The sequence below is a fragment of the Augochlora pura genome, chromosome 4 (assembly GCF_028453695.1).
Source record: "Augochlora pura isolate Apur16 chromosome 4, APUR_v2.2.1, whole genome shotgun sequence".
Classification (NCBI taxonomy): Eukaryota; Metazoa; Arthropoda; class Insecta; order Hymenoptera; family Halictidae; genus Augochlora; species Augochlora pura.
The window spans coordinates 12,887,733-12,903,694 of NC_135775.1; the positions used below are offsets into that span (position 1 = coordinate 12,887,733).

Consider the following 15,962-nt stretch of genomic DNA (forward strand, 5'->3'; position numbering starts at 1 on the left):
CTAACTTTTTTTGCCTTAAACTGTATATAAACTATAGTTTTATCTAAACTTTAGTAATTAGTAAACTATCGTAGTGAAGTATTTTAGTAATTCGCTAATTCATTAAAAATACAGAACATCCTAAGTGAATTAAATTTGACTTTTACAATTATGGAAGATCGTGTTTCTTTTCTTTTTCTCCTTGGATTCAACTTCGTATCCATTCAGGACAACTCTTTAACCAATTAGCTCTTTCTGACAACTATATTCGTCATAATACAAAATATTAAGACGAATTACTGGTTAAAGAGTATACGTACCTTGATATTTTTTATTATTTAATATATTTTATAAAAATATTGTATTTAAACAAAGTATGAAGAAAATCAAACATATATAATTACAGTAATTTTCACATTTTTCAAAGAAATTGCAACACCTAACTGGTTAATAAACCCAGGGACTCGCTAATAAAATAATTAATACACTTAGTACAGTGGATTTCAGATATTGGAACTGATTCGATTTCATAAAAAATAATTATAACATAATGAATCCGTAGGAAACGGATAACTGAAGGCGGATTCACTCAAAAATTTGACACACCGATACGACCACGGATTTGAAGATTAGATATATTCCCCTTTACAATGCCCTCTCAAAACTTGGCGTGCAACTTTTTTTATTCGTTTCATGCTATAGAAGCGAGAAACAAGTTCAAGCGGAGCCCTCGCGAACCTTGTGTTACTGTGAAGCGTCTTTTAGTTTGAAGCTCGATAAAGTGACGAAAAGAAACGTACATCAAAGTTTAATATACGTATACATGAGTCTTCTGCGTGCGTGAGGTAAGGCCTCGGTGTAGTAGGTAAACAAAAGTCACCCTTAAAGGGTCATTGTAAAGGGGAGGCTTCAATCTTGAAATTCATGTTGGGTACAGACGAAAAAAATATTCAGTGTTTTTGCAAACGTTTCAGTCTGTAATATTTTCCAGGAAACGCATACCTTCAGTTTCCCACCTGTTACATTATGTAAAAACATATCACAGGAAAATGAACGCTGTGCATAGCGCACGTAGGCGCTTCAGGCTTTAAAATGACTCCAGGTTCGTTGTTGTGCGGCATGCTTTTGCGAAATTATAACGGTTCGTACATTAACAATTTATAATACGTAATATACGTGGTCACTAATAATTTCATAGCTAATGCAATCATACTACAATAAATCATAAATAAATAAAAATAAACTGTCTGTAGTCTTCTACGCGAATGCGACTCCTTATTATACCGAAAGAGTATAATACATACTGTAATCGATGCTTCGAACCAGCCGAAACAACAAGTCTCAAACATTTTCGTTTCAAATTATTGATATTATACAGACTCTTACATAGGAGATAATTGATTTTCCTTAATCGAAGCATGCTATAATAAAAATAACGAAAACTCTAACTGAATTCACTCCTGTCATTCTTACGTAGCAACATATGTTAATTAATTTAAAATTCTAATGTTAATACTATGCAATCCGGTGACGTCAAGTTGATGACGTATTCTCAGATTAAAGGGTAAATGACAGTATCTCTGTCACGTGTACAGACGACAAAATATCTAATGCGTCCGTGATCCACGTGTTACGAGCACGGTCGCGGAATATCGTTCGCGGCAGCAGCTAAGATCCGCGATCTCCAGGGTACTCGCATAATGATTCGTTAGTCTATCCGTCGCGGGGCTGGCCAGAGAGAGCACGACTTCGTACGGAGGCTTCGAGTGGTCCTAAGTGGATGGTACCGCAGGGTGGCGGTGTGCTCGCGAGTTCAGAACACAGGCGCAAAGTCACGTGGAGACACAGACGCGCGTGCAACATCGTGCCCGGGGAGCTCGTTTGGTCTCTATTTGTCCCCAGAAGTTCAAGAGTCGGCAGCGCACACCGACGCGCGCGTCTCCCATGAACGTGCACGGAGAACGATCAACTGCCATGCCGAATCGGTCGTACGTGTACGCGTATGTATATGTGTGTATATCCATCTCTCTTTCCCGTTTCTCGCCCCCGAAACCTCTCTTTTCCGCGTCCCGCTTCCGAAGCCCGAAGCCCGAAGCCCGGCCTTCGTGGCCAGCATTCACGGCTCCCGAGTGCCATCGAGCCTGAAACTCGTTATCGAAACTTATGTGCCGCCTCCGCACGCTCGCCCCTGGCGAGCCACCGCGAAAATCCGCGGCTGATTGCAATCAGACCTCTTTGCGGACTTCCGCGCCCAGCTCCGACGCCCCCCGAGACGCCGAGGGAACGACGACTTCCGGTTTAGGGAACGCGAGATACCTTCTTCCGCTTCGAACCGGTCCTTCCCCGAGTCCACCACCCCTTTTCTCCAACCCTTGTTTCTCGAATCGTCGGTTCTAAATCCTGACGGGCTCTAGCAATCGATTTCGAACTTTCTATTAAGCGCATCAACCCTCTGCTTTTTTCTTTGTTCCACTGTGGTTTTCTCTAATAAATTGCGTCTTTACCATCCGATATTCTTAAAACGTTTCAGACTTAAAAATATTTGAGATATTGTTTCAACTAACGTGTTATTTGATTTCATAATCATTTCCATATCTGTGATCACTTTTGAAATTTTATTTCAAATAACATGATATTTTATTTTATAAATACTGGTTCCATATGGTTCAGTTATGCTAAATAATTATTCCTCTTTCGTCTTCTGCATCAATGAAACGATTATTTCGGATATTGTAGAAGTCGTACGACTGTTGCAAATAAACTTTTTGAGAAAAGATTTCGCTCAAGTGAAATCGCTGTAAACATTTCTTCGAATGAAATCTTTTTAAAGCAAATCGATGCAATGACTTCTAAAAGTCACATCTTATAGTTGCATAACATTTTGATGATCGTGCCTTCGAGAATTGTTTCATAATGCGAGAAACAATTTTTATCGGGATTTATTATAAAAGAAAACATCTTGTCACATTATGAGATAAATTGTCATAGAACTTGACTATATAAATTTATTTCAAGTAAAACTATCGTCACATTTATAACTTCACCTTTCCGTAAAATTTCGTTCTTTTAATATTTCCAAATGGTTTCAATTCGCGTAAAACAAACCCACGTGAAATGAGAATTTGTGTAAGTTTAGGGACAGATGTACATAAAATTCCAGACAACGCATAGGGTATGGAAGTTATCAAACTATGTTATTAAGTATAGTGCAGTGAAACTATGATATTTCACGTTTGTAACTCAATAGCAGAAATAGTACGCAAAGTGTAATAGCTAAGGGGAACGAAACGCGTGGGGAAACGTGGAGCAGACTCCTTTACTCGAGACTCGTCGCAAGCGTGCCTAACGACGGAGTATTCGAAACGGCACGCATTATTCGCGGAGCGAATTGTGAACGAACTAGATGCACGCCGAGCGGATTGAACGGAGAGACGCGTTGCAGACGGGACGGCAGACTGAACGAGGGGACGAGCGACCAGGATGCGACCAATGAGCTGCGTAACAATTATTTATTGTTGCCAGACTGCAACGTCCAGTCGGCAGACCTGTCTGCCCAATGAAGATTGCTCGTTAAAATCTGATTCTGCCCGGACCGTTTTAAATGGCCACCACCGAAATGGTGAACGTTCGTATCGACCGAACCAACGCCACAATAAAAATCCGAATAATGGAGAAAAAGAGGTATCGCCGACCGAAGCGTGCAATTGCAATATTCGTCTGCGATCGATGGACGCAGCCTCTCTTAAAAGGTCTGAACAAACAATATTTGATCGACCCGACAGCAGCACCAATCTTATTGGACTATACATAGTTCGACTAATTTTCAACGACTTAATTATGCAACTAATTTACCAATATCTTATTTACAATCGTAGCCACGTTCACTCCTATTCAAGATCTCTGCTTGTCTTAAATAAACAAATCTTCCGGTGAAAGTATGTCAATCTTTTGTACAAATATCCCACTTTTCTAATAAAACGAGAGTAAAATTCATAACGTAAACAGACATACCGCACTTGTTTCCCGAGCGAATCGCGTAATATTTAATATTAAACCTATCGTGTCGGTCAAAATGGCCGATTTCACGTTTTGCAGCTTGAAATTGATGAAATTATAAAGAGTTTTTCGCATGGGATGATGGAGTACATTTTTTAATTCGAGCACCGGTTATAAAAAAAATAGTAAGATGACTAAATAAATTCGATCTTGCAATTCTTATCAAGCAACACGTCTTAGTATAAATTTTAACAAACTTATGTTATTGCTATTTTTGCTAGGTGTAATTTTATAGCCGTTAGGCACGCTTTTCGTCTACGCTGTTTAAATCATGTTCTTCCGAACTGGAATTCTTGAATAGTCGAGCATTGCGAGGAGCCAATTTGCTCCAACCCATAATAGCCGCGTTCGATCGTTGTCGACGGAAACGCCGAAGAATTTCGGGTTGTTGAAATAATATTTGCGCGTCGCTCGGCCGAAACGGCGATTCGACGTGCGCGTCTACCTGGCCGAATTCCGTCTATCGTGCTTCGAACAAACATAGCCTCTCGAGGGCTATTCCTAACGCAATGGACATCGAGTTCCGCGATTTGCTCAACACTTTCGGTACGAGCCAGTTTCCAGCACGTGTCAGATTGTGTGGTTGCCAAAAATCGCCCGCGATACTTACGCGCTTTCCATAAAAAAAAAAGCGAATATAGAACTCCTTCGTAACAACAGAAAATTTTGACGAAAATTGTCAGTCTGAATCGACATTCCAAATTAGGATTTGGACAAAAATTTGTGACATGATTGTTGTTCAAAGAATTATGAAATTTAGAGAAGTTACTTTGAACGAAATAACGGAAAGAGCTTGATAGAAACATTCTACTGTTTTCTATGACAAGTATGTCCGATTTGTCCTAAAAAGCTTAGAGCCAGAAATTCTGCAGTCACTGTTCAGATCTTACCGATTATAGTCGAGAACCCTTAATATTTGAAAACTTCGTGTTCTCAGCAATAATCGAAGGTCTACGCGTCGACATTGCCGGCTAACAACTCCGAGGCAACCAACGCCCCTGAGGTCGATCGATCCGATTGGCCGAGAGACGTAGATACACCCACGCGTACACCCACCACCTGCTCCCTGCAATTAATCTCCTCTCAGCAATTAATCCTCGTCATGCACGGCCGTGTCCGTGTGCGGTCCCGGCCGCTGTGTGCGTATGAACGCTCGCGTTCGCGCGCAATCTCGAGCACGGTATTTCCTTCGCAGCCAGAGCAAACGGTCCGACCGATCCGAGTGATCCGCTGTCGCTGGATGCATGACGATTGCGATTAAGCCGTTGCTACCTTGTAATTAGCCCTGCTACCCCATCTGGCTTGACTTTTCATCGCCGGGAATATCGAGTGAAGAAATATCGACAATTCAGAATAAATCGAGTCGTCCGTCTCGATTTTCATGCAACATCCACCTCGATGTGCTAATACAGTGATCAGTACAAAATCCTAGTATAGATAGCAATATTTTTCAGACACACCGAGTGAAAAGATATCTGAAATGTACCTAAAGACATATGATACTATACCTACTGGTCAATAACTACATTATGATCTACCAAACTCATCATTGCTGAACCTAAACCTTTAAAGCATAGATCGTATCTTTATTGTAAATTTCAGTCTATGTAACTTCGGCATACACCATAATATATATTACCCCATTTTTACCAGGTCCAAGAGCTTAGTCTTCAGCCCTCATTCCCCATGGGAACCTAGAGCGAAAACTTCCCCGTATCCTCTTAAATGATAACCTTTTCAGATCTTTCTTTGGGCCTGTCATTGGAAAGTTCATTCTGAACCCCATACGCTTCTTTAACTTCGTTACCGATTTCTGATAGAAATCTGTTAGAATGAAAAGATTGAAGATCCTGTCGCGCCTAGGGACAAAAGTAGGCAACATTTAAAACATACCTGAGTGGGCGTGAGGTGTATCAGGGAGGCTAGGTGTTCCCGTTCAGGCGCGCTCAGGTATTTCTGCTGCTTGAACCGCCTCTCGAGCTCGTGAACCTGCTGCTGAGTGAACAGAACGCGACGCTTTCGTCTCTGGGGAAGGTGGGGGAATTGCATCGCGCCGACGCCCATGCCGACACCGACGCCGACGCCGACGCCCATTCCCATGCCCGACGATTTCGTCACGTCGCCCATTGACTGGCCCACCGAACAGCCGGCCATGTTGGTCCCGGCGCCCGCCCCCGCAGCGGTCATCAGCCGCGTAACTGCAAAACATATTGGATACATGTAAATTAGTACAATTTCCTTGCTCTGCGTTTAAAGCCTCTTTCGACACAGTATTATACGACGGACGATGCGAGAACAATTTTCCAATTGTTTAAAATCATTTTGCGATCAACCGCGACTAATTAGATGAACTGTACGCGACGCCTTGCGCGTTGTTTCAAACCAACAATACTCGTACGTTATAAACAATGACTGTTCGTTATGTGACTTATTAGACTCTGTAGTGTCCTGTACATAACGCTCCTATTGGTTTCCCCATTCATAAAAACGGAATTTGATTTTCCTCCGTAAAGTTGTGGAATCGTATGGACATCCGCAATGTAGCAGTAATAATAATGAAAGAAACTCGAGACCTTCGAGAATTGAATAGCAACCGTTTCTCCAGAATGCATCCCCGGCGCATGTGTCGCTCAATCATTTGCAACTTGACTATCATCCGTGTTCCTGGAGACATTCCTGTTCCCCTTCTCTCGAAATCATTCACCGTGAGTGTTCTCGAACGAGTTGGACAGAGAGAGAGAGAGAGAGAGAGAGAGAAAGAAAGAGTGGAGGAGAGAAACGAAGAATGAGAATGATGCAAGACGAGGACGCAACCGAGCAAAGTGGAATAGCGATCCGGCAGGCGAGATGACAACGGTAACGCGCGGGAAAGCGGGAGAGAGAGCCGAAAATCGAGGCCTCCGTATTTGAGCTACTGAAACCCGACTAGCGGAGAGAGAGAGCCCAGAGGTCCATCCCTTGTCAGTTGGCGGAGAGCTGTCAAGAACGGACGCCGTCGGATCCGGACAAAAGGAGCGATTTAGCCGCGGCGAACTGCTACGTCATCGAGCACGGGAGGTCCCGATGATGAAGTCCCGAATTATTATTATGTCTGTCAGAGAACGTGAGCGCTCCTACCGGCCGAGTCTGCCGGGCAGCTCCCTGCGCGAGAAAGACACACCACTCGAGACACCGGGAGCAAACACCACCGAATTTGCTTACCCCCGTCCTGGATATTCCTCGGAAAATTGATCACGGTTCTTTCGAACTCGTGTAGGTAGAACTGAGACCACCCGGACCAATCAGTGGAACGACGGATATGATTGCGAACGAATCGTGTCATCTGATCATTCTTTCTTCAGATAGATAACAAGTCAAGGGACCTTTCAAATGATTTTTGAATAGATAATAAAGAGGAAGACTGGTACCTGGTAACGAGAGATCTTAGACTAGTTGTAGCTCTGAACTAGTGCTGAGACTTAAATTGGTGATAGCACTTTGACGTCGATACTAATAGACTTAGAAAATAATTAGATTAATAAAGATTTCGGATATTAGAGGGTCGAATAGAGAAATAGAAATACATCTCGTCTCTATTCTATAGACGCTACTCTTTCTTCTGGTCACGGGAGGAACAATAGACTTCGGCCGTACAGTTCCGGTGCTGCTTACCAACAAATACCTCAATCAATGTGGCACAACAGGTGACGAGATCCGAAATCCCTGGACCACCATCCCTCTCGTCAATGAAATCTATCCTTAGACAACGTTTCAATCATGCCATCCATGAAACTGGTCTGGGACAATAGAGGTTGGCGGGAGGACTGACGGGTTTAGGAGCGCTTCGAGTGACTTCTGCGAACGCGAGAACGGGCCGGGCTGGGTCCGACTCGCGTGCAGAGGTCTCATTAAGGAAATTGACGTTCGTAAAAGACGTCTACCTGGCCACCGGCGTCGAATCTCCGCGTTAGCAAAGGACCGTACAATCCTCGTCAACCGGATAATTACACGGTATCGCGAGTGATAGACAAACTGCTTTATTCTGTTCATCTTCTGTCCATTTGCGACACGGCATAGTCTCCTTTTTTTCTTTTTTACGTTTCGTTCGTCTTCATTCGAACCGTGGGTAAAAAGAAAGTCTTTTTATCTGGGCACCTTCGTGTCCCGTTCGATCGACAAATTCTGTCCTCGAACCCCTAGCCGTGCAGAAATTGAATTTCGGGGAAGGTAGAATGTTGAATACAGCTCCAGTTAAGCTGCAGCGGCGAGGGTCCGGGTTTATTTGTTTAACTAAAATCTCCGACAGTGTCCAGTGGCCACGCATTTCTCGAACCCCGAGGATCGATACGTTTCGCCGACGGTGACCAGAGTGGCGCGTGCGGCCGACAGAAATCCAAGGAAACGTACCAACGACGCGACGCGTCGTGACGTGTTGACACAAGTCTCAAGGACGAGGGCTCTGTTGGCCCACAATCGTTTTTCGGCAGCCCGGACCTAGCGAATCCACCGGAGCCGTCCGCGCGTCGATTTCGAGGAGAATTTGGTGACGAGTTAGCGAATTAAGGTACATTTATATTCGCCGACGAGCAGAGCGCGAGCCGAGCGGATTGATAGAGATGAATTTCGTTATACCGGAGTCGGTTTGCATGTTCAGGTATAATAATAAAACGCTATCAATCCATACGGCTCGTGCTCGACTCGTCGGCGAGTATAAATGGACTTTAAATGGACCTTTATACGTGACTGGACGTTGCACTGACGATTCGAGATCTTTTCGACGGTTGTGAAATAGACTTCATCCACTACATTCGACCTGTTTTCATAAATAGGAACGATAGTGAAACCAGCAAACTTTCCAGTCTACGATAACAAAGATTAAAATTTAAATGAAACTCGTTTGAGCTATCATCGAATAAAAGGAACGGAAACCTGGTAAATTAAAAGGCGATTGTTTCAGTCAGTTTTAGAGTTGTGCAATAAACTTCAAAGACATAATTTCAAAGAAGAGTGAAAAAAAGTTTGAAAAGAATATTTGTCATATTTTCTGAACTAAAAGTCTCGGATGTGCGGTCGGGGGAAGTACAGAAAAGCGTCGAGATAGGTTTACATGTAACGCCGGGAAAATTCATGTGTCAAGTTGGTCAGCACTCGTACGGCTTGTATCGTGGACCATGTCGTGGATTTTGAAACACGACCCCATCGCATCATCGATACCTAAATGGATCTAGGCAACGGATATTTTGCGATGGAAGGCGACCGAAAGGGGGACAAACGTGCCTCGTTGAAGACGAAAGGGATGATCTATCGAAGAGTATTTACTCGACGCGTCGAGGCGTTACTTTCTCTAGTCGCAGAACCAGCAGGCATTTCTCTCGTTTCATCAACGACCAGTTGTGAATATTCTCATTGACGGTTAGGGAATTAATTGATATGAATTTAACCGATGATAATAGGTAGATGTCACATTTACCTCGTTTTATGGTGCACTTACATGATTCTTTCTAGATATTTCAATGTGTTAAAAATATATTTAAAGAAGAATCTGAACGTTCATTTTGTAATGTCTGAATAAGCAAATTTGACCCTTCGCGATCGAATGTTAAAAAAGGAATTATTCTTCTAGTTCTTGCAGAGCTTGGTGTGCATATAGAGTCTAAAAATCTTTAGAAAATCATAACGAACATCATGCAGAGAATACTCGAACATCGCTTAATTACAGTTTTTATAGTCTACACATTCATCGCTACTTTCTTTTTCGCCTCGCAAGCCGAACGTCCTCGCGACTGGGAGACTCTGAGAGCCTATCGAGGTCAGGCTCCCGACAATCCACGTACCGCGGAGGACTAAAATCACTATACTCACTGGTAAATCGGGGGTCGTTGGTGGCCGGTGGGGCCGGCGCGTACCATGGATGATGGGATCTCATCGGATCGGTCGCAGTTGCTCCTCCACCGACCGCTGGTCCCGCGTGATGATACGGCGACAATTCCGCCGCACAGTACTGATATTGGGACGTGAGCTGCATGGTGGCGTAAGGATTACCCATGGCGGTCATGCCTGCCGCTGCGGCGCTGCTGCCTCCAGCGGCGGCGTCGTTTGCACCGGAAACCGGTCCCGGAGTACCGCCACCGGGCGTCGATCCTCCGTGAAGCGGCGGACTGCCGCTGCTCGCGCTCGAGCTACCGGTATTGCCGCCCACTCGGCCGCCGCACGCGTTCCCGTAAGGCGAAACTTGAGGATGCGTGACCACGCCGACGTCGATCGCCAGCTCCAGCTTCCGATACGATTGGTCGAAGGGGGACAGGATGTCGGTGACACTGAACGGTGTCGTGTGAGCGCCGCCAGCCGCTTGTACGTGGGATGAGTGCTGTTTAGGCGACAAGCTCATCGCCAGGTCAATCCCATTCAAATCTGGCAGCAAGCTAGCCTGCTCCAGCTGTGTCTGTTGTTGTTGTTGCTGCTGCTGCTGCTGCTGCTGTTGTTGTTGTTGCTGCTGCTGCTGTTGATGCTGATGGTAACTGGTAGTATTGCCGTTCCCTTGATTCCCGGCGCTGTTTCCGCCGCCGCCGCCGCTGCCACCGCTCATCTCGGCGAGGCCAGCGTCGTCGAAATACTTGAAGCTCGCGCTTCGCGGAATCCTGAGGCCGGCGCTAACCGCGAGATAACGACATGACGACCCTGCCACCACGGACGAACAAGGGATCCCGGACGTTGCTTCGGACAGCTCGACGAGCAGCTCGTCTATAGCCCGCGAGGCAGGTCCCTCGTACGATTTAATGATTGTATCTTGTAACGGAAACAGTCTGTCTTTGAATCTCAACGATTCATCTATAGTTCCTTCGTCTAGGGATCATCGGGGCACTCTGCAGCACTGAATTGTTTCTTTCACGGTCACATTCCTTGGGTACATTCATGTAGACACTGAATAATCCTCGGTAACTCCACGATCACTGGTCACACTATATGCTCATTCGAGCATACGGTTTCGTTCTGATCGATCCTGTCCTCTTCCAGGATCAACCGACATGACAGAGTCAGCAAGGCGCGTCGATTATCACGGTGTCTAACAGCCCGACTGGACAAGTCCAGCGACGAGACCGCGTGATTCGTCGCATGTCTCTTTGTTTGTAGACAGGGCACCGGGTCGGCTGCGATGGACAACGGGGTCAAAGACGCGAACGGCCGGTGTAGGGCCTCGACACTGAATCCCGAGAGTCCACGGTCAAGGACAACGAGCAACACGAACGGAACGCTCGCCGCCGCCGCCACCACTGGACACTTCGACCGGATGTGCAGAGGTAACCAGCTGACGCACGGCACTTCGGTCGCAACAGACTCTGCCACTTTTTGTCACCGTGGCGTAGTCCAAGCCGGGTGACACGACACCGCCGCGACACACAACAACGACACCCTTTGACGACGACGACAATGACAACGACGGTGATGACGACAAGTCCGCGAACACGACGGTACAGTTGGCACACACGTGGTCGAGGATAGTGGCCGGCCAGAGCCGGCCGGCGGCCGACTGAAATCAGCCGGGGGGTCTTCGAGTCCTTGGACTCTGCCGATAGAGAGACGATGGTAGATGTACCACTCTACGGGTTCGCCTCCACCTTCGTCGAGGATACACTCTCTCTCCGTGGGAGAGGAGAGAGTGTCTATGGATGGTTGGCTGGCCTCTCTGGCTGGCTCTCCGGGCTGGCTGGATAGATGGATGGATGGATGGATGGATGGATGGATAGATGGATGGATGGTTGGATGGATGGATGGATAGATGGATGGATGGCTGAATGAATGGAGAGAGAGAGGACTGTCGGGTACTCCTGGAGAGGTCCTCACGGCCGCTTAGACCCACTCGACCAGCGGTCGCTCGCGCTCGCTCGCTCGGGCTTGGGCCCCACAGCCTCTCGCGGAGAACCCGTACGACGACACGATGAGTGGAGTGCCCACTACGGAGAAGTGCCTGCTACCAAGAGTCGTGATGAGATGTCCCCTTTTGCGTGTGAGAGAACGCCTAGCTTAGAGGGGGTTGCGGGGCTACCCGAACCGACCCCTCCGACCGGATCTAGTCTACCCGAACTGGTCTGCTATTGGCCGAAGTCGGCCAATGGGACGCGAGGTCTCTCCTTATTGGCTGGCTAACATGCCAGCTCCCTAGTTCATTGGGGTCGCTCCATACTCAGCATCGTGACGCCGTTGGCGGGAGACGCGGTCCTGACTAACCACGTCCGCCTATCCTGCGTCGTTTCCTGGGTCGCTCGCAGGGGAAAATAACCGCACCGTCCTACCCGCCTCATGGCCACCGAACTTGGACCAGCCCATTCTATACTTCCCACCTCTCCAAAGTTCCCCACCATTCTGCGGCGTCGTAGCCCCATCTCTCTCTATCTCTCTCTCTCCCTCTCTTTCTTTCGGTATCCGAGCTATACGGTGCACGCTAAACGATCTCCCCCGTTGGCACACGCGCTCTGAAGACTCGCCGCACAGTCTCCCTCGTCAACCTCCTACCGACCACCTCACCGAGCTCCCATCTTAGATCGCAGCCGCGTCGACTCCGACCTCGGATCACCAATCCCGCGGATTCTCTCTCCGCTCTTCTCGTAACGCAACGTGACGCCGAATGACCCGCCGCGCCGCCGCGACGACCGTTTCTCTTTTCCTTTTGATAGGGACGCTGGGACGTCGCGCGTGTTCTTACTGTCGGTGATACAAGCATAGTGATTTTCCTACAACCCTTCAAAGTGGTCCTGTAAGAGATAGGGGATTCTGGTGCGGAGACAAAAGGTTACAGTTTCTCTGTCTGCGGGGAGATCGGTCCGCCGCTTGCAAGACTGTCGTTTGTGAACCCGCGGACCTTTTACACCTGTATTTTCCAATTCCGTCTTTGATTTAAATTACTGGCCGGTCGAAGGTACACTGACCAGGCAAAGCAGATTTTGCAACTTATTACAAACCACATTCTATGAAATATTATAGAAAAATGACAAACTCCTTATTTGGAAAGTATGCAGAGTACATTTTTAGGCATTGAATATAAATGATTTGTAAACTACATTTCTACCGAATGCTTTTGCATAATGTTTCATCAAAATTGCTGTGCAACGTGATCTTTTGTAAGAAATTATGTTCAACCTTGTTTCAATATTGTGAATTTGCGATACAAAAAGTGCTTCAATAATTATTTATCGAAAAACCATAATAGAAATGAAAATAGTATAATCAAACTGCTGCTGTGGCCATATTAAGTAATAAATATAAGTTAAGCAAACGCCACTATTTTCAATGAACATGTAATATTAGATATTTAAATAAAATAAAATAAAAATGTTATGAGATAGTTCTTACCACTTGGACTACAATACTCTGAACAATATGTTCTAACGGATGTTAGAGTTCTACTTTACCTACTTGTCACTCCCCGTTTTACCGATTCTCGTTAAATGTCTATTTCAAATGTCACTATTATCAACTGATCTCCCGTTTGTTTGCAATTTGTAACAACCATTAATGTTTCGAACTACATTTCCTGGCTCCCAAAAATCTTCGTGCCAATCATAATTAAATACGACATAAATTAAATTTAAGCCATCAAAAAGCATCTCAGCCAACACTTCCTTACTAAAAGCCACATTTACTGACGCTATTGCCTTCAGTTACCTTGTTCTCAAATGATAAACAGAGTATTTCATGATCTCAATTCGAATACTTTACTAAATTTTCCACTTGTTGAACTTTGTTATTAATATAGAATAAATTCTCGATATTGTTTGTTGCTATGATCATTCGTAAAATATTAAAAGTGCGTGGGTACCCTAGATGAAAATCGGGTCAAGAAGTATAAGAATGTCAGAACTTACCGACTCGACCTAAGCACTACCTAATTCGACTTCGATGTTGGGTATCTAAAATTTTCAGGTACCTGAGTATTACAAATTTTCGGGACCCAAGCCGAATTCGAAAAAGTAAAATAGTCTTTTACCTTTTTCTAATAATGAATTTTTCCAGAATTTAAATAGAAAAAAATAAAATAATTTATTACACTTATTATCTTATGAATATTGTCAATCTATATTTTCAAGTAATGGTATTGAAAGTGATAACCTTAAATAAAGAAGAATCATTTTAAATTTAAGTAAAGTTTAACAAAATTACATAAGTACAAGCGAAATCCAAATGTACGATTTTAGTATACAGTAATAGGCCCTACTCCTGCACAACTCAAAGTCGCAGTTTGATTCGTTAGCGAAAGTTGATATAGAAAGTTTCTTTACCCTGATTGGTTGACGATTCTACACTAAGATTAGATTCACTGCGGATTGGATGCGCAGTAAAAACGTAAGAATGCTTGCAAAAGCTAAGAGAAATAAAAAAATCATACAAAACCTGAAGTATTACATACAATATTACATACTGTATATGTCCTCATATATAAGGAACGTCACTGAAAACGAACTTTTCGAACTCGCATAATACTATACCAGCACACTTTTCGTGCTCTCTAAGCTGGTTCGCACATCTCCTTCCATTTTACTGCGCATTCAGATTCGCGCAAGTACTATAGAAAGAGAACGAGATACGATAGAGAGAAAAAAACGATACCCATCAGATTCTATGTGAGGTTGTGCACACAAATAGGAAACTTAGCTTGCTTATACTTTGTCATGCTTGTCACTCTTTTCGCGCATTCTTTCGGTTATTGCGCCATCGTCGTGAAATTCTGTTTGTAAAGGAATTTCAACTATTGCTTATGGTTTATGGAAGTTAAGCTTACAGATGAATGTAATAAAACATAAAAAAATGAGGAGAAAAACAATATATGCTACAAATTATATTGGAACATGGAAAACAATATTCTAATATAATAAAACATAATTCAATGAAAAACATGTAGATTAAGAGATTAATACTTTTCTTTAATAAGTTATTATATTTAGTTATTATAGTTATTATATAAGTTATTATAGTTGGTAAGAAACAATAATAACTGAATTAATATTTAGGAGGCAGAAATTTCATTAACATATTAAATATGAGGAATTTTCAACTAAATAGAAAACGTTAATCATTTAAACTTAGTCATGGGGTTGAGATACCAGAGTATTCGGAAACGTTTGTAGCTGCTGTTTTGTGGAACCATGGGTGCGGTGCAGAGATGAAGAAGCAACGGACCGATCTTCATCGTCGGGATTTCTTCCTGTTCCATGGCTATAACACAGCTTTCTCCTGTCATCAAGTAGTCAGTATTTAAAGAAATAATTTTTCGTATTACGTAGAAATTGTATAACCTTTTAACGAGTACGGTGACGAAATGATTAACCAAAAATCCTTTGAGTGGTAATCTGATTTTAGTTGGGTAGAGTCGTTGTGTACGCCGCGAATTCCTTCAGTTGTTCCAAGTATTGATAATTTTATTTCAATATTACGAAAAGATTAATCTTTTAAAACACCCGTTTACCATAAAACTAATGTTACAAAAATTATATTGATACTTAATAACTTTCTTCCGATTAATTGTATTAGAGATCGCGTACAGTAAGGCGGTCCCCGATAAGTAAAACATATTTGCTGTAGTTCAAAATAGAGTTCGTTCTTTTCTCGTTCTGAAATTCTTATTAATCATATTTTAACACATCTTCCATGTTATATATTCGTTGCTCGAGTCCTTCCGAGTGCCCAAGCATTACTTGGGAGGATGCGTTCTATAACTAATTCGAAATTGATAATTACATAGAGCTAATGGCTGTGAAGTCGGACTAATGTAAAATGGATTTTTTAAATAGTAAATAGATGGAAAGACGTTTTGGAGAATCTTATTGAGGTAATAGATCTTATTATTTGAAGCTTCTTTAAAAATTGAACTTCGCGCCGCATGCTTCTGATGGCGCGAGAATCGAATGAATGCGCGAAGACTGCAAGCACTCTTGTCTAGAGTGAGACAAGCTACA

The 15,962-nt window shown here is 43.9% G+C and overlaps 1 protein-coding gene across 1 annotated transcript in view; it reads right to left on the reverse strand.

The window, feature by feature from the left end:
- Positions 1 to 10,600, reverse strand: part of LOC144468921 (homeobox protein Nkx-2.4) — a 36,298-nt gene extending 25,698 nt beyond the window's left edge. The window contains exons 1-2 of the mRNA XM_078178734.1: positions 9,877 to 10,600; positions 5,929 to 6,233 (exon numbers count right to left, since the gene is read on the reverse strand). Of these exons, the coding sequence (XP_078034860.1) occupies positions 5,929 to 6,233; positions 9,877 to 10,600 (1,029 nt within the window). The remainder of the gene's footprint in view (positions 1 to 5,928; positions 6,234 to 9,876) is intronic.
- Between the last annotated feature and the right edge of the window lie 5,362 nt (positions 10,601 to 15,962).